The sequence below is a fragment of the Lissotriton helveticus genome, chromosome 12, assembly GCF_964261635.1.
Source record: "Lissotriton helveticus chromosome 12, aLisHel1.1, whole genome shotgun sequence".
NCBI lineage: Eukaryota > Metazoa > Chordata > Amphibia > Caudata > Salamandridae > Lissotriton > Lissotriton helveticus.
In genome coordinates this window covers 234197306-234215511 of record NC_136073.1, presented here as the reverse complement: position 1 = coordinate 234215511, position 18206 = coordinate 234197306, and the positions used below count along the sequence as shown (strand labels likewise).

The 18206-nt window shown below is 50.0% G+C and overlaps 1 protein-coding gene across 1 annotated transcript in view; it reads left to right on the top strand.

Moving 5' to 3' along the window:
• The first annotated feature begins 346 nt into the window (after positions 1–346).
• Positions 347–18206, top strand: part of RNF166 (ring finger protein 166) — a 168376-nt gene continuing 150516 nt past the window's right edge. Inside the window, exon 1 of the mRNA XM_078669372.1 lies at positions 347–589. Within this exon, the coding sequence (XP_078525498.1) occupies positions 450–589 (140 nt within the window). The 5' untranslated portion in view covers positions 347–449. The remainder of the gene's footprint in view (positions 590–18206) is intronic.

The window sequence follows — 18206 nt, the reverse complement described above, 5'->3', positions numbered from 1 at the left end:
TGTCACACATAGCAATCTGAAACCTTGGCAGCTATGCGTCCTGAATTTGCCAGACCAGTTCTAGTGGCAGTGCCTCAACATCCGTCGCGGTACATTTCTGTAAATTTACCACAGAGACTGCCGACGGAGCAGAAAGGTAGGCAAGGGTCCATATGTCTTCGTGCAGGAATAATTAGTATGTGTTAGCAGAAAACAGTCTGTTGAGAATCGTTTTAGATGATACAGAGTAACAAATACGACTGACACAGCCCCCAATCGTCACCACACAAGGTGCCGTAATGTTTGTCCTATTTCTCTGTTCAATACGCCTATCAGTGTAATGGCTACGTGATTAGCGTCAGTTGTTTGTCCTGCGCTCTCTGAAGACGTCACAAAGGCGCGTCGCAAACAGTGACGTACGGCTTTGTTGTGGTTCTGTCCTCGGCCTGCTGTTGCATCTCCCCCTGAGGATGGCCATGTTCCGTAGCTTTGTGTCCGGGAACCGGCATCAGTCCCAGCCTGCGCCCGAGAGCCTGGAGGCTCAATACAGCTGTCCTATCTGTCTCGAAGTCTACCAGCGACCCGTGTGCATCAACGGCTGTGCCCACACGTGAGAACCCATTGGCATTGGTGCTGGGAAGGGGAGGGCTTGGGGAGGCAAAATAGGCGAGGCGTTGAGGGAGGCGGGGCCTGGAATATGTTTGGGCAAATGTTATGAGACAGTGCAAAACCTGTCGGACTGTAATTATTATTAATTTAGTAGATAGAGTGGCATCAGGGCATAGTTCGGTCATAGGGCGGTCACTATTATCTTTACTACCTCATGTATGTCGGTTGCTCACAATGTTTACTCAAGTATTTTGTTTGCTCACGATTGTCACTATTACCTTTAGCACCTCATGTATTTTTGGTTGCTCACAGTTTTTACTACCTCATGTATTTTGTTTGCTCACAATTATCACTATTACCTTATGTAAGTAACGTATGTTTTTGCAATCTGTTCTTTTGTAATGTTTCTCATTATGTTTCATTTCTGTTCCTAATGTGAAGCGCTCTGACGCCTTCGGGTAAAGTCCGCGCTATATAAAAATGCATAAATAAATAAATAAATAGTTTGTAAGGGACCCACTGCATCCCAATTATGGCTGTCATTTACTAACCTAGAGGGGGCAAATTGACACATTTCCTTGCTATTATTGTGACCTACGACACCTTTGCTAAACCACTGGATGAACGTGAAGTTCAAGGAAAAGTTTGATGGAAGTGGCTTTAGGAAGTATGTCTGTCTGTCTTCTAGTCCTGTCAAAAGGTGTAGTCAGTTAGGAAGTGGGGCAGCGGAGCGGTGTGTATATGTGGGGAAGCTGAAAAGTGGAGGGTTTTTAATTTCTCTTTGGCCAGACCTTTCACTTCTGTGTTTTGGCCCCCAACTTGGTATAACCCGCCCACACGCTCACAGTCCAGTCTTTTAAAAACCTTGATTTCCATCTGATCGAGAACCTGACGTTGGTTAAGCAGGCAAATCACCTAACATCTTGCTGTTTCCTTCTCTTGCTGGTTCTAACTGTTCCGCTCTTACCTCCTTCAGCTCGCCTGATTGTGGTTCAGGCAACTTACTATACTTTGTCGTCTTTGTGGTGTTGGGCCTCAGACCCTCATGGTGGCAATGACGGAGACAGACACCGGAGGTTTTCTTTTCTTTGGTGCCTCACAGGGTGTGTTGAACAAGTTCAAGCACATTCAAAAATCATTGTGTTCAAGCTTGCTCATGGTTTGCCTTGACCTGCCTCATGCTCTTCTGCACTAGCTTGCGGTTGCTAAAAGGATTACTTTTAATTCTCAGTGCATTGTTCATCATGCCATATATAAATCTGGCCCACTCTATTTGAGGAATAGTATCAATATCTATATCCCGAGTAGGTCTCTTTGCTTCTGGATGCTTTTCTTCATTCACTTCCTAAATTTAAGCGAGCTTGCCTTGGCAGAGGGCCTTCTCATTGGTGACTGCAAGGTTTTGGAATACCCTTCCCACTACACTTTGGAAAACTTCCATGCACTTATACTTCTGAAAGGCCCTGCAAACTAAGTTGTATACTATATAATTACTTTTACATCTGGGTAGAGAGTATTTAGGTATTTCTATTGCTTTCTTTTTTTGTATTAGTTCTTGTATTTGTTTTTTTCTTGTTTGTTAGGACCAGTGGTGTATGGGGTAGTTGTAAACCTTTCTGTGCCAGAACACCTTTTAGGTACTTGTGCACTTATAAACTCCTAACATAACATCATAGTATAAGGGCACACAATGAAAAAGAGAGTCAGTGTGAAAAGATAACATTTGCTTACAGCTCCTACAAAAAGGTAACCTGTGGTATTTAACGCAATAGTAAAAGCTAAACTTTTTTTAGGACCGAGGAAGGTGTGGGGCCAGGGTAGAGGTATATGGTTTTCGGTTAGGAATTATGTCAAAGGGAGGGGTGTGGTGATAGATAGATTGGTAAGGTGCAGTGGACGGTCTGGGTGCAGATGGAAAGGTGGGTCTTGGTCAAAGGCAAAGGAAACTGGGAATGAGTTTGAGTTAGAACACGCCTGGGACATTGTTGTTGAAGTTAGTTGTTACGGTAAATCATTGAAAGGGTTGATCTTGGAAGAGACCGAAAGAGGGACGAGCACAGAGTGAGATACTTGGCTTTATGTAGAAACAAAAGAAAATGGCTTGGGCACAGTACAATTATTAGTGCTTGTATCACGTGCTCAGGACAGGTTGTTGGGTTTACTGGTCAAGATGCATTGCTTCAGAACAGTTTAAATGGAGAGATTTGTAACACGTTTGAAGGGAAATTAGGTTTTACTGTTTGTGTGGTCCCTTGGACAAGGTGTGTGACTAGTACTCAGGGTGGGGATTAAAATATCTTGATTAAGGATACCATGGGCATACTAGATTTCCTCAAATATTCATGGCAAAGAATATGACCCAGAATGTAATATAGTCCTTCATTGCTGAGCTTGGACTTCTTATTGGCTTTTGCCTTGATGGCGCAGTGCAAAGGTCTGTTTGATATACTAATAGTAATTGATTATGGCTTTTACCAGCTTGTCCATCTAGTCCTCTAAGCGGGGTGTGCTTTAGACTTGTTAGCCTTAAGAAGTAACCTTTAATGACTACATTCTCTAGTTCATCAATCACGTTTTAGACCATGAGGAATGCACAATGTGCTCTGGGATTTCTAGAGTATCCCCAAATTCCAAACTGTAGTTTAACTCTCTTCTGTGGACTGATCACACTACCTATGATGATTAGTATGCACATCAACAAAGTGGTTGAGCATCTCTGTAATGAACGTAATGCTCTATCCTCCTAGGTTTCGTTGAGGGAATAGTCTTTAAGTTCCATGTCGATTTCAGAATTCTTCTCAGTTGTGCAAAAAGGGGTTTTATGGGAGATATATAAGAGGAAACCACAGTATAAATAACACATCATTATTTTTTCTAAGTCTCGTATCTTCCTACATGCTGGGCACAGCGAAAGATAGAAAGCTGTACAATGTTTGTGGCTTTTGTGACGATTTTTCAGTATTGAGCTGTCCTTAGCAAGCCCCTCCCTTTTTTTAATTGCTGTGGAATTATTTTCATTATTTATTCATGCACTTTTGATAAAATCGTTTAGTTAGTACTATGTACCCAAAAGAATGGTTCGATCTAAATTTGGCTACAGAAATATTTTGGTTTACTAAAACCTATTTTGACAAACAATACCACGTCGCTAGGCTTTAATGGAGTTATTGGGGAAATTGAGACCTGCAAATATGTGGCACACTAACAAAATGTGGGTTTGCCATTATCTGTAACATTTTGTGATGGATGTTTGCCATCACATCATTCTGTTTACGTTGTGGAAGACATATTGGCAGTATTCACAAATGGGCTCAGCAGAATGAGATTTCAAAAATCTTCAGCATACACAGAAGAGGATAATAAAGGATGCAATCATTAATAATTGCCACCCTACCTAAAATATTGCTTATGTCCCTTTATCTCATTACTTAGCCACATCCCTTCATTGCAGTGCATGAAATAGAGGGAATTTGAAGCCAAAACCCTTACAACAGTTTAGAAACTCGCTTCTTCAGAAATCACTAAATAACCCATAACATCACTTGCTAGATGCCACCATACATACTAAGCATCACAGTATGAACCTCTTAAAGAATAAGAATTGTGATAGATGACCAAGTACAATATAGAAATATACGAGAGGGAGAAACTTTAAGATAAACCACATCAGGTTAAGCACTATGAAACAGTTATGACCTGATGAGAACCGGTCTTTGGGAAGCAGGAAGGAATGGGGGTACTGTGAAACTGCGGCTCTGGTGAATATTGTCCAGGTAGAATACTATACCGAACCCAGGAAGAATTGGAGTACTGTATGCTAGCTACACAATTGATCTAATTTCATAAACAAAGAGAAGATTGTGCCACTATAAGTTTATTATTAACTGTACAATTAATTAAAATCTTTCCAGTAAAAGGAAAAGATACAGAGACCAATGATTGTAAGCTTCTTTGTTTGGTAAGGTGTGTGTTACTATTCTAGGCAAATAAAAGGGGAAGAAAAAAAAAAGAGCTAGAAAACAATTAAAAAAAGCAAAATGCATTAAAAGGATATGGCACCCCTGACTGAGTTCCATATGATTGCCATTTTTCCAACCTTATATGCCTTGGAATTAGTCTGTGCAGGGGACATTTCTTTATTTAAGAGGCTTGCAGGAGGGGCAATGTCAATGGTCCTACGTAGCAAGATCACGTCAGCTTTAGTCCGCTGCTTTCACCGTGGGCTTCCCATGTGTTGCAATACTTTCATTATTGACCTTTAAAGCTGACCTTATTTGGTGAACGAATTTCGCCAATCTCGCTAGGGTCATTGTATCGGTGGTTGACCAGCACAAAGCTGATACTTCAGAGCATGATTTTATACTCCGATTGAGGCAGATCGGACGCAGCAGTCGCTGACGTTCATTGTTGAGATGAGGACAGCAGCAGAGAAGGTGCAGCCAAAATTCCCTCTTGTAGGTGCATAGCCTGCAAGTTATGGATTCCCCTCTTTGAGCCCATGCGGGGTTGAAGTCTGCTATCCCAAGCATGGTCAGTCTCATGTAAAGAATTTTACTTCGGGCCTGTGTTGTAAGGGCCTCGCTTAGATATTGTTGAGCTTTTCCTACCGTGTATGAATTATTCAATGGATCCAAATGGGAGCTTCGGCGAAGGGCTTTATAGTCAAGGTCAAAAGAGATTTCATAACTGCTCTCTTCCAAGCGTTCAGTGGAATTCAGTGGCGGCTAGGGAGGACCGTGGCAGTGTCTCCCCTATCCGCTTGGCGCCAGCTAGCGACTACAAGCGTAATTATAACTGGACCAAGAACTATATGTTTGTAATTGGGATTTGATGTTTTAATATTGCACATTTTGAATGGTTTTAAATACAAATCTGTAGCGTCGTTTTTAATAACGATCTCTCGCGTTACAGGGTGTCACTAGGATAAATAATACCTGCTCATATCGAAGGAAGTGTGCTCGATGTTGTAGCCTGCCCGCCCCGGTCCGACTCGGCAAATAGCGCCGTAGAGCGGAGGGCGGACAGGTAAGAGCGAGACACTCACTCCATTTCCGCTTACACGCAGCGGGTAGCGGTCTAGTTGTTCACAAGGAGGGGCTACTTAGGCAGCGAGGAGCTGTCGGCTGACCGCGGCTAGGGAGGACAGTGGCAGTGTCTCCCTGATCCGTTTGACGCCAGCTAGCGACTACAAGCGTAATTATAACTGGACCAAGAACTATATGTTTGTAATTGGGATTTGATGTTTTAATATTGCACATTTTGAATGGTTTTAAATACAAATTTGTAGCGTCGTTTTTAATAACGATCTTTCTCGTTACTGGGTGTCACTAGGATAAATAATACCTGCTCATATCGAAGGAAGTCTGCTCGATGTTGTAGCCTGCCCGCCCCGGTCCGACTCGGCAAATAGCGCCGTAGAGCGGAGGGCGGACAGGTAAGAGCGAGACACTCACTCCATTTCCGCTTACACGCAGCGGGTAGCGGTCTAGTTGTTCACAAGAAGGGGCTACTTAGCCCCCTCGTCGCTCTGAGCGCGCAGCGGTCGCGCACAGGGGAGCGCCTGAGGACGCGCCTGAGACAAGCCAGAGAGAAGCCCGTCTGCGACCGTCCGCGACCGGACGGGGCCAGGGGCTATGGCATTAACATCTGTCGGAGTAAGTGACCCAACGAAGGTTAGGGTGAGCTATTTCTCTCAGGCTTTGATGTATTTAAGGATGAACCCACAGATAACTTGTGGGTTAGAAGAACATACGCCTCCTGAAGGGCCGTTCTCATGTAGGCAATGCCATTTTCAGGCAGTATGTGATCCAACTCTTCGGACTACAGACCTATTCCCATGTAAGATTACACATATGGTCACTGAAACCATTCAAGGTGGGAAGAATTTGTTATGTAACATAAGGTCTCTTCCCAAACACTATATTGAGGTTTGGGACCTTATCTCTACGCACAAACCGGATCTTTGTTTTCTTACAGAGACATGGCTCAAACCCCACTCGATCCCCGTCATCACACTTGGGATCCCGGAAGGGTATAAGATCATTAGATTGGACCGACCGAAGAAAGCAGGAGGGGGCATAGCGATTGTGCATAAATGCAGCATAGCTGTTTCTATTGTAGATCAATGTTGCAACTCTGCTTTTGAAATGATGGTTTTCAAAATTGACACTTCTGCCAAATATAGCAGGAAGGGAGCGCTAGTGTATCGCCCTCCAGGCCCTATAAAAAAAGTTTCCAGTTCTTTGGTAGAAGCATTGGCCCCGTATATTGAAACAGACAAAGACTTTCTACTGCTTGGAGATTTTAATATCCACAGCGAGATAAAAGATAATATGGAGGTCCAATCTTTTCTGAATGATGTCTCCCTGTTAGGGTTAAAACAGTGTAATAGTGGGCCCACCCATTTGGCGGGGCATACCTTAGACGTGATTTTTTCCAATTTTCCTGATATTAAGTGCTATGCGCCTAGACAGACAAATTGGACAGATCATTTTATTTTGGAGTTTTCAATGCCCAAAATTGGTGCACCTCTTAGCCGCGCTTTGCAGATTCCGGTACGGCGAAGGCAATGGCATAAAATATCTTATGAAACCTTTAAGGAGGTATATACTGCCCCGAAAATCCAGCCTATTGAAGATATTGATTCTGCTCTACTCAAATATGAACTTGCTATTCATACTGCAGTAGAGCAGATTGCCCCATATAAAATATTTAAAAGCCGCCCTGCGAAAAAACAGGAAGTCTGGTTTTCCGAAGAGTTGCAGCGCCTTAAGCGAAACGCCAGGAAACATGAGAAAGTCTGGAGAAAGTCGCACCTGGAGGTGGATAAATCAAGCTACCAGATGGCAATAAGCACCTACCATAAAGCCATCCGAGCTGCACGTAAGAGCTATGTTACCTCACAACTGGAGGCGGCAGGTAATGCTCCTAAAGTGCTATATCAAATTTTAAACACCTTTCTAAAACCGGTGGCGTGTGAAAGTACGGATATGTCGTTCCAACAACTATGTGAAGACATTTCAAATTTTTTCACTGATAAGATTGACGTTATCTATGAAAAAATTGAGGCATCTATTCTACCAATAAGTAATCATGGTATTGTCACGCCGGCGAAAGTAGTAGGTGCTAATCCTGACATATTTCTTGAATTTCCGAATATCACCCTGTTAGAGGTAGAGATGTTGATCAATAACATCAAAAGTGGGAGCCCCTCAGATCAACTACCAGCGAGAACAATGGGAGTGGTGGGTAGAGTGCTTGGTCCGGAAATTCAGAACCTTGTGAACCTCTCACTCAACACGGGACGTGTCCCACGAGAGTGGAAAAAGGCTCTAGTTAGACCTATTCGGAAGAACATCTCCGTTCCATGGACCAACTTGTCTAATCTCAGACCTATTTCCCTGCTGCCTTTTTTGGGTAAAATCATCGAAAAGCATACTAATAAGCATTTGTCTAACTTCCTGGAACAATCTGGAAGCCTCGATCCCTCACAGTCTGGTTTCAGGCCGAAATATAGTACTGAAACGGCCTTGCTGTCGATAACTGATGATCTCCGTATGTACCAGGACAGGGGTATTTCTGTTGTCCTGGTGCTACTGGAATTATCGGCAGCGTTCAATACCATTTCTCATAAGATCTTGATCGAACGACTGACTGTGAATGGACTGGGTGGCAAGGCACTGGATTGGATAAAGAGCTTTCTCTCCGACCGCACTCAATGTGTCACCATGGGTGAATTCCGGTCGGATGAGGTTAAGATCACTAAGGGGGTGCCACAGGGCTCATGTTTGAGCCCAACTCTTTTTAACACCTATGTGGCCCCCCTGGCAAATATAACGAGAGCTTTTGGTTTCTGTCCAGTGTCTTATGCTGATGATACCCAGCTGCTTTTTCCATTTAAATCTTTGACCCCGGAGGTTAAACAATCTTTCTCCGAGGGGATGAAAGCAGTATCCCAGTGGATGTCTTCCAACTTTCTTCAGTGTAATGTTGGTTAGACTGAGGTGATGCTTTTCGGTGAGGCCAAGATACTATGGTCCCCTGATTGGTGGCCATTAGATCTGGGGCCAGTTCCCGAACCAAAACAAGTAATCAAGAACCTTGGGGTTCGCCTGGAGCCGGAGCTGACTTTAAAACAACATGGAAACAATACAGTGGGGTCCTGTTTTCATGTGATAGGACTCCTCCGTAAGGTATTCCCGCTCCTTCCGGACTCCATTAGAAAGAATTTGGTTCAGGCTCTAGTGATCAGCCGGCTTGATTACTGTAATGGTCTCCTGGTGTCTGCTAATAAAGAGGTGCTGGACCGACTGCAGGTGATACAGAACACCGCAGCCAGGTTGGTCCACAATGCTCCCCCTGGGTCTCCATCCAAACCTCTGCTGGAAAAACTTCATTGGTTATCTATCCGCCAAAGAGTGAAATTTAAGGCATGCTGTATAGTACATAAAGGACTACATGACCTAGGACCCTCCTATTTGGCAAATAAATGTGTTCCCTATGTTCCCACACGTACCCTTAGGTCAAGTGATCAGTTGCTTCTAAGGGTACCTAAGATTAGCAGGACTAGACAGGGTGGCAAGGCTCTGTCAGTGGTAGAACCCATTTTGTGGAACAATCTTCCCTTCCAACTCAGGCAGTGTTCAGATCACTTTGCCTTCAAGAAAAAACTGAAAACTTTTATGTTTCAGGTCTAACTAGTTAGGTCATGAGGTAGTCAAACATGACTCTTGGTCCTGTATTGTTATTGCCCTGGTTTTTGCTTCGGTTGTCTCTGAGCGCGGAGATACTCCTTTGGGAGTTTATTCAAGCGCTGCGCTTTATAAACCCGTAAATAAATAAAATAAATAAATTTCATGTCTCGGGAAATTTCCTTCGTCAATCTTCAAGGCTTTGATTGCATTTCCCAGCCTGATATGCCATATCGAGGCTGGCCCTTCGAAGCTGCATCTCAAGTGGAATTTTAGGGAGTTTGCCGGGGCCATTAATATCCTTAGATACATCTTTATAAGCTCCCCCTGGCAAATCAAGTCTGGCCTCGCTAGACCAAGCTCCAATCTCAGCCTGGTTCTTCTTGCTGTCCTTGGTATGTGAAGCACAGACTTGTAAGCCTTAACTTGGGCTGAATTGAGAAGAGCGTCCAGCTTCCCAGGGAAGGCGGGATGACCGTAACAAATTGCGGGGAGAAGCTTTGCTCTTAGGGCTATCAGAATTTGGCTAGCTGATGGGCTGATCAAGTTCTGACTTAGTTGTCTTAACAAATGTATTACCTTGTTGGCTTTGGAGGCCTGCTGTTTTAAGTGTACATTTGCTTTGGCCCGTTCCCTAAACCAGACCCCGAGGTAGTTGTATGAGGCCACCGAGTTTATTTGAGCATTTCCCAATTGCCACTGTGCATGCCTTTTCCGATAGTAGGACCCAAAGATAATGACCTTGGTTTTCCCTTGATTGACTGTTAGGCTATTGGCGATGTTGAAGCTGTTTAATGTAGTTAGTGCTCTTTGTAGGCCTATCTTCGTATGGTCCATTATAGCCGTGTCGTCAGCATACTGTAAAACAGGTAGCCTCACACTTCCTAATCTGGGGGCTACTAGGCTGGCTCCTTTTAGGGCCTCCCCCAGGTCCGCCGTGTATAAATTGAAAAGGATGGGTGCCAGCACACATCCTTGCTTCAGCGCATTTACTGTGGTTATTTTGGGGGAGACTGTTCGAGCGCTTGTTTTAACCTGCACCCAAGTGGCCTTATATAGTGACCTTATTGCCTTCAGAAGTTTCGATGGTATGCCCCACTTTTCTAATTTCCACCATAAGCGTTTTCTGTCCACTTTATTGAAGGCTGTACTATAGTCCACAAAGCAGCAAAATAGAGGGGGATGGTTCTTCAAGATTGCCTGGGCTGAAAGATGTGCTAGCGCCAGGACATTGTCCATCGTAGATGCCTGGGACCTAAATCCGGTCTGGTACATGGGTATTATGTTTCCTGCTTCGGCCCATTTTTCTAAATCATTCAGTAATAGGCGTGCATATGCCTTGGCCTCCACGTCGAGCAGGGCAATAAGCCTGTAGTTAGATGGCTCGAGGCGATCTCCTTTTTTGAAGATTGGAACCAGTATGAAACCCCTCCAAGAGTAGGGGGTGGTAGCGGTCAGATAGGTGTAATTGAAAAGCGGGGTTAAGAGTGTTGCCCAAAACTCTGGTGCCTGTTGGAAGACCGGCGCTGGGATCCCGTTGGGCCCCGGGGCCCCATCGTTCCTCATGCACTTAATGGTTTTAATAACCTGTTGGATGTTTGTCCAGGTTGGTATGGTATCATCAGCGTCAGCCGGGCTTTTGTCCCTAGAGTCCTTGCTTGGGCTCAAAGTTGTGACTTCAGGGTTTCTGCTAGTATGTTAGACTTCCTCAGCTAACTCCGCCTTATCTCTAGTTAGGACTTCCTCAGTGGAGTCTGTTACATAAAGCTGTTTCACATATTGCACCCATTCTTTTTCAGCTACCCCATTTTCTCTCGTTGGTCCTCGGTTGCTCAGCTGGTTATTAAATCTCCAGAGTCGTGCTGGGTTCTTGTGTTTGAGGAGGGAGAAAACTTTAACCCAATTGCTTTCCATGTTGGCTTTTTTGAGTTCCCATAGCTTCTTCCTCAAAGAAACCCTCCGTGAAGCTATCGATTCCCCCTCTATTTGACTGCTCCTTCTTTTCTTTGCTACGAGAGCCTTACGTAAAAGTCTTTTATGGGGGCGTGGCTACGGCCGTGATGTGAGCGGACGCAACTCAAGCGAGCTCCGTCGCCCCGTTGCCCTAATAAGCGTTTCTAAGCATTTTTCGGGGGTTTCTTCTGTGTCCCTGATCCCCCGCCGATCCTCTGACAGTGTGGAGACTCGCCTGGTGGACGCTCCGGTGCAGAGGACACTGCCGGGGGCGACTGCAATCTTGGGGACCCGGCTGCCGGACTATCGCGGCCATCTTCCCGCCTCGCATCGGTCTTGCATCTCTGGCGGACGGCGCCCGGAACGAGAGGGCGCCTGGAGGCACAACCGGACGCTCCGAGGCGAACCCCGGCTGGGGTTGATAGGTCGCGGGGCCTGCTGATAGCGGAGGCGGAGCCGACGCGGGCGGAGCGACTCCTAGAGGGGGACGCGGTACTGGCCCGGCTGCTGGACCTACGAGAGGACCCGGCTTTGGAGTGGCGGCAAGGCCGAGTCGGAGGTGAAGCGGACCCCGGCCACGCGACTGCGGAGCTACTGTCCCCTGGGAGGCTGACCTGGAGACCTGCACCTGGCGGACCCTCGCTGCCCCGATGCCTGGCGCCGTGGTGGTGCCCTGAACTGCCGCACTGGGAGTTGGCGCGCTGGATGGACCGCCCGCCATCTTGTCCTCCCGGACGGGAGCTTGCCCGCCATCTTGACCCTCCCCATCGGCGTCGGTGACCAAGGCGCCCGCCCCGGCGGGCTGTAGAGGCCATCGGCGAGTGCCCAGTAAGGGCGACCCTGCAGGAGCACCTGAGCGGGCCTTTGACCCCTGCCCCCCGACATCTGACCAACCCCTCGAGCACTCGCTGCCGTCTTGCTGAGCCAGTGCTGGGAGAGCGAGTGGCCTGCGCCCCCCTTGCTGGTGGGGCCTCCGCGAGTGGCTGCCTGACCGCCCTGCGTCGCCTGCTGGAGATCGCATCCCTGCGGCCTAGAGGACCGGCCTGAGGCGGGGACGTGAGGCCTCTCAGAATCGTGAGTACTCCCCCATCTTCCGGAGGGACCTGGGGCCCAACTGCTTTTTTGGGGACACAACGGAGGTGGGGAGGCGACCCACACACCTGCCACTCCTGAGGGACGCTGCCTCTGGTGGGGAGCGAGAGCGCCGCGGCGTCCCGAACCCGGGGTGAGGTCTACCCCCAAGACACCGAGTGCTGACCAACTGACCACTGCGGTCACCCTGCGACCCCCAGGAAGAGAGGGCCTACGTATATCACTCCCTGGGAGACACTGGACGGCGTGAGGGGAGGCGCTTGATACGGGGGAGGTCGATTGGTGGTGTTCTGACCCTCCGCCGCACTACTATAGCACCAGGGGGGTGCGGAGCTAATGACGGCGTGCGACGCATTGGGTGGTGGAGCGCCACGCTCAAGACAGACCATGACCCGCGGAAGGGGCGGTAAGGCGGACCAGGCAACGTCGTCCAAGGGCACCTCGGTGGTTGCCATGTGGGGCAAGGCAGGAGCGGCAGCACCAACTGAAGAAGTGCCACCATCGGTCGCTGACTCCCCGCCGGTGACACAAGCCTTCATGTCCTCCTTCATGATGGACCTGAAGTCTGAAATAGGGTCCCTAAGATCGGAGGTGCAAACGTGCGTTAAAGAACTACGCAAGGACGTGACGGAGCTGGGTGACAGGGTAGACGGTCTCGAGAAGCTGGTGGACACGCGCACTGGAGACTTGGAACAGCTGTGGCAGAGAGTGGCAACCCTGGAGGATCAGAATATCGAACTTCAGATTAAGCAGGAGGACCTCGAAAATAGGGGACGCCGCAACAACCTCCGCAACCGGGGCGTGCCACTCGGAGAAGAAGGGACGGACACCATGGCCTAAGTGGCGCAGCTCCTGCATGAGGTGAGGGGCAACAAGGAAGCCCCCCTGCCGCTTTTGGACCGGGCACACCGAATCTTCGGAGCGGGAGGCAAGACGGGTCTCCTCCCAGACATCATCACCCGAGTGCACTACTTCACGGAGAAGGAGGCCATTCTGAAGGCGGCGAGGGACCAACAGGATTTGCGATATGGAGCCCATAAGATCCAAATTTTCCAGGACCTGGCCCCTAACACGCTGCACAGACGGAAAGTCTTCCGCCCGGTGACGGAGAAGCTGAGGGCCCTCGAAATCCCCTACCAGTGGGGACATCCCTTTGCTCTCATCTTTCGTTGGGAAGGCAAACGCAAAGTCATCCGCTCCTACAACGAGGCGGCGCAGCTGCTTAAGCTCTCGGAGTCCCCGGAACGCAGTCCCGCCAGCACCAACTGCCCGGAGAGGGGCCCGGCCCGACTGGACCACAGTGAATCGACGCCGCCGCTCACCCCCGCTGGACGCAGGCTCCATGTCCCAGGCAAAGCAGGACATCATAGAACACATCCGCTCCCTTGAGCACGACAGCGAGGATCAAACCTTGGGGCCCCACACTCCGTGAATGGTCTCATTCTACCCCTTGCCACGCTACCTATGGACCCCCGGCGCCCCAGGCCCAGCGGAGTGAAGGATGCTGCACCCCATAGTAATGCGGCTGACATTTCTTGAAATCCAGAACCCCCCCGCGGAACGCTAGCTGACCCCTGCATGCCAGCGGCCACTCTATGACTGCGCGTCCAGGCGCACCTTGTAGCGTACATCGCTGATGCCGGAGCCCGCCGCACCAACAGGTGAGGCAGACAGGGCGCTGCGGGGGGTCCCGACAAAGCACTGTTGGGAAGGGAATTGGTTCGGAAGGCGATGGTTTGCAGCTACCCCCCGCGGACGCCCACGAAGTTCGGCTGCGGCGGCTGGAGGACCAGGGAATGATGTCTTTCCGCCGGGGCCCAATGCTGCCGACCTGGCTGTCCTGACACTACTCTCTCTTCACTGCCCCTATGCTACATACCCCCGAATCAACCCTGAGCAACGGGGTGGACGGGCCTCGGGGCACTTGAGACTACTTTCTCTGATAAAGACACCCGCACTTTGTCCCCAAGGAAGTGACATTCCTGAGACCATCCAAACCCTCGGGTAGAGGCTGCCCGGAATCTGGGACATTGTACTACGGCCACGTTGGCCAGTTGTGGTTATACTCTCTCTATGTGTTCCCTCTTTTCTTACCTGTTCTATCCCTCCTACTTCTCGCTCGACCCTCCCCTTTAACTGGTTTCCCCTTCAGTTCGGCAGTGTGGCGGCCTGGAGACTGTCGATGGAGCCTGCATGGTCATGGTGGGTGGGGGTGGCTGGACCCCATTGCTTGATGGGGTGGGGGCTGCCGGGTGGCGAGACGGCTTTACTCCCCTTGATCCCATGGTGATGAGTGTCCCTACACCTCTCAAAGTCCTGACGCTTAATGTCAAAGGACTTAGCGCCACACCTGTTTCCGCTTGTTGGGGGAGTTATCTCCTGCAACATTCTCCTGACATTGTCTTCCTTCAGGAGACGCATCTCCTGCGGGGAGACACAGGCCGCATGGCACATCCCAGATACCCCATGCAGTTCTGGGCGTCAGCTGACACTAAAACGGCGGGGGTGGCCATTCTCTGCAGAGCGGGCTTTAGGCGGGGATCCACAAGACCCTACAAGAGTGGTGACGGACGCTTCCTTCGGGCCACGGTACAGATGGGTGGGACACAGTACACCCTGGGCAACATATATGCACCTAACCAGTCGCAGGACAAGTTTCTTCAGGCACTCCTAAGGGACCAGTTCCAAGCTGGCGAACCCCACACAATCCTAGGCGGGGACTTCAACCTGGTGTGGGACCCAGACATAGATCGTGGAGACAACACGTTTAGCGGCACGGGCGCAATGTCGGCCGCACTGAAAGAGCAGATCACGGACCTAGGGCTGGTGGATGCGTGGAGGTACCATAATCCAGGAGTCCGTGACTATACCTTCTACTCGCACTCCCACAGAACGTACTCGCGCATTGACCACCTTTTCACCTCTCTAGCCCTGGCGCGGGACACGCTGAAGGTCACCATCTCAGATATCTCGCTGTCGGACCATGCACATGTGGAGCTGCTGTTGCAGGACCCGCGGGCGTGCGCCCCCCGGGAGCGACGATGGCATCTCCCACCGAGCGTTCTCCGAGACCCGGAAGATGTTGATAGCATTCGGGAAGCCATAGACTCGTACTTCACTCTCAATGACATCCCGGAGACACCATTCCCGGTAGTGTGGGATGCCTTTAAGGCCACCATACGGGGGCATATCACTTCTCTGGCGATCGCGAGAAGGAGAGCGGCCTGTAAGCTGGAGGCTGATCTGGCAGGTGAGATCAAACAGGCGCAGGCGCAGGCGCACGACAGGGAACGGCCCTCGCTGGCGTCCAGAAGGAAACTGGCAAACCTCAGGGGACAACTTCGCCTCATACGCACTAACAAGGCAGAACACTCCTTCTTAGCGCTAAAACAGAAATACTACGAAGGGGGGGATAAAGTAGGTAGACAACTGGCGAGACGGCTAAAGGCACGGATGGCTAGAGCTCACATCGCTAATCTGCGACATCAGGATGGTACGTGCGCAGTCACCGAGCGAGCCAAGCAGGACGCCTTTGTGGCCTACTATTCTTCCTTATATGCGGAGGAGCCTACATCAGCAGAGGCGCGGGCTGCTGTCCTCGCTGACTTTGAGGGGACCCCCCTGTCGCCGCATCAAACGGCGGAGTTGGAAGAGCCCATACTTGAGGATGAGATCTCCTCGGCCCTTAAAGATCTTCCCATGGGGAAAACTCCGGGGCCCGATGGCCTGCCGCTCTCCTTCTATCGCACCTTCCAAACCCAGCTTCGCCCCCATCTGCTGAGATTGTTCCACTCCTTCTGAGACGCGGTGGGATCGTCCCCTGACATGGGAATGGCGGAAATCGCACTAATACCGAAGCCAGGGAAAGATCCTGCGCTGTGTGCTTCCTATCGGCCCATTGCCCTCCTGAACACTGACCTGAAGATATATACTAAGATCCTGGCTAAGCGACTAGACCCGTACATGCCAGGGTTGGTGAACCCGGATCAAGTGGGATTCATCCGCGACCGGCAGGGAGCCGACAACGTGCGCAGACTGGCCCACTTGGTGGGCAAAGTGCGACATTGGGATATCCCTGCTTGCCTTCTCTCGCTCGACGCAGAGAAGGCTTTCGACCGGGTGGACTGGACCTTCTTGAAGGAGACCCTCCGGAAGCTAGGCCTGGGCCCCAAAATGATAGCGTATGTTATGGCCCCGTACCTGGGTCCACAGGCCAGGATCAGGATAAATGGCCAACTTACCCCGCCGTTGGCGATACACCGAGGCACGAGGCAGGGGTGCCCCCTCTCGCCACTCCTGTTTGCCCTGGCAGTAAAGCCCCTGGCGGCACTGATCAGACGTGACCCCAGAATACATGGAATAACCCTTGGGGGGAGAGACAATAAGGTGGCGCTCTTTGCGGACGACCTGATTCTCACCCTTACACACCCTCGCACGTCTCTACCAGCGGTCCACGATGTACTCTGTCTGTATGTACGAGCGTCGGGCCTCAAAATAAACCACACCAAATCTTGGGCACTCAACCTCACGATGCCTACTGCGGACGTCCTCTCCCTGAAGGAGTCCGTACCCTATCGATGGGCGGAGAGCCATATTAAATACTTGGGCCTCGCCCTTACCCCCCACTTGGACACCTGGTCCTCGGTAAACTGGGCAGAGTGTCATAAAGCTGTGCTAGAGGACCTTAGGAAATGGAAACCGTTGATGATGTCCTGGCTTGGGCGTCTCAACGCAGTTAAAATGTCGATCCTCCCCCGAATTCTCTATGTATTCCAATGTCTACCCACCCCTATACCGCTTCACTGTATCCGGGCCCTCCAGCGGGAGATTACGTCCTTTATTTGGGGTGGGAAACGCCCTCGGTTCTCACAAAAGGTCCTCATGGAACCAAGAGACAGAGGAGGCCTGGCCTGTCCCAATTTGGTGCACTACTACTGGGCGGCACATCTCCGATTCGTGGTGGAATGGGGCGCACGCGAAAGCGATAAACACTGGTTCCACATGGACCGAGCGGTCACTGGATGTACAATATGGGACCTGCCTTGGCTTCAGCAAGCTGCACGCTCGAGAAGTGCGTACCTTGCAGTACCCACGAAAACGGTGCTTGACATCTGGGATAACATAGCCGTGTCTAGAGGTCTGACTACGTTCCCGTCCCCACACACCCCGATAGCGGGGAATCCGCAGTTCCCCCCGGCCTCGGGCGTTTGATAAATGGATTCAAGGGGACTGTAGAGTAGCTGGAGACCTATTTCTTGAGGGCATGCCCAAATCTTGGATGGATTGCAGGGAGGAATTTCGGGTACCGCCGCAGGCTGCCTTACAACACGTCCAGCTACGCCACTGGACTGCCGGGGACGAAATGTACCAAGCGGCTACCCGAACATACACGCCCTTTGAGAAATTGGCGCGCTCCCTCGGGGGACTGAAGAGGCTGATCTCCCAGATATATTACATTCTGCAGCATCCTATATTGGCGCCTGCACACCCCTATCAGAGGTAATGGCAATTAGCGACGGGCGTAGACATTACCCCCTCTCAATGGAGCAGACTGTGGCGGGATATACCCAAGGTATACCGCAGCATTCCACAGAGGGAAAACGCCTACAAACTACTTACGCAATGGTACTATACCCCCCTACGCCTTAGTCAGATGTTCCCCACCGCCTCCCCGAAGTGCTGGAGATGTGAATCTGCGACTGGTGACTTTGTGCATATATGGTGGACGTGTCCGGCCCTTACTGTTTTCTGGAAGGAGGTGCTTAGCCATATCAAAGGGGTGTTGGGGTTCCCGCTGCCCGAGGAAGTGAGCGTGATCCTACTTGGCATACGTCCTGCTACGCTCAAGGCACTCACTCGTGGAGATTGGATCCTCACACTCCA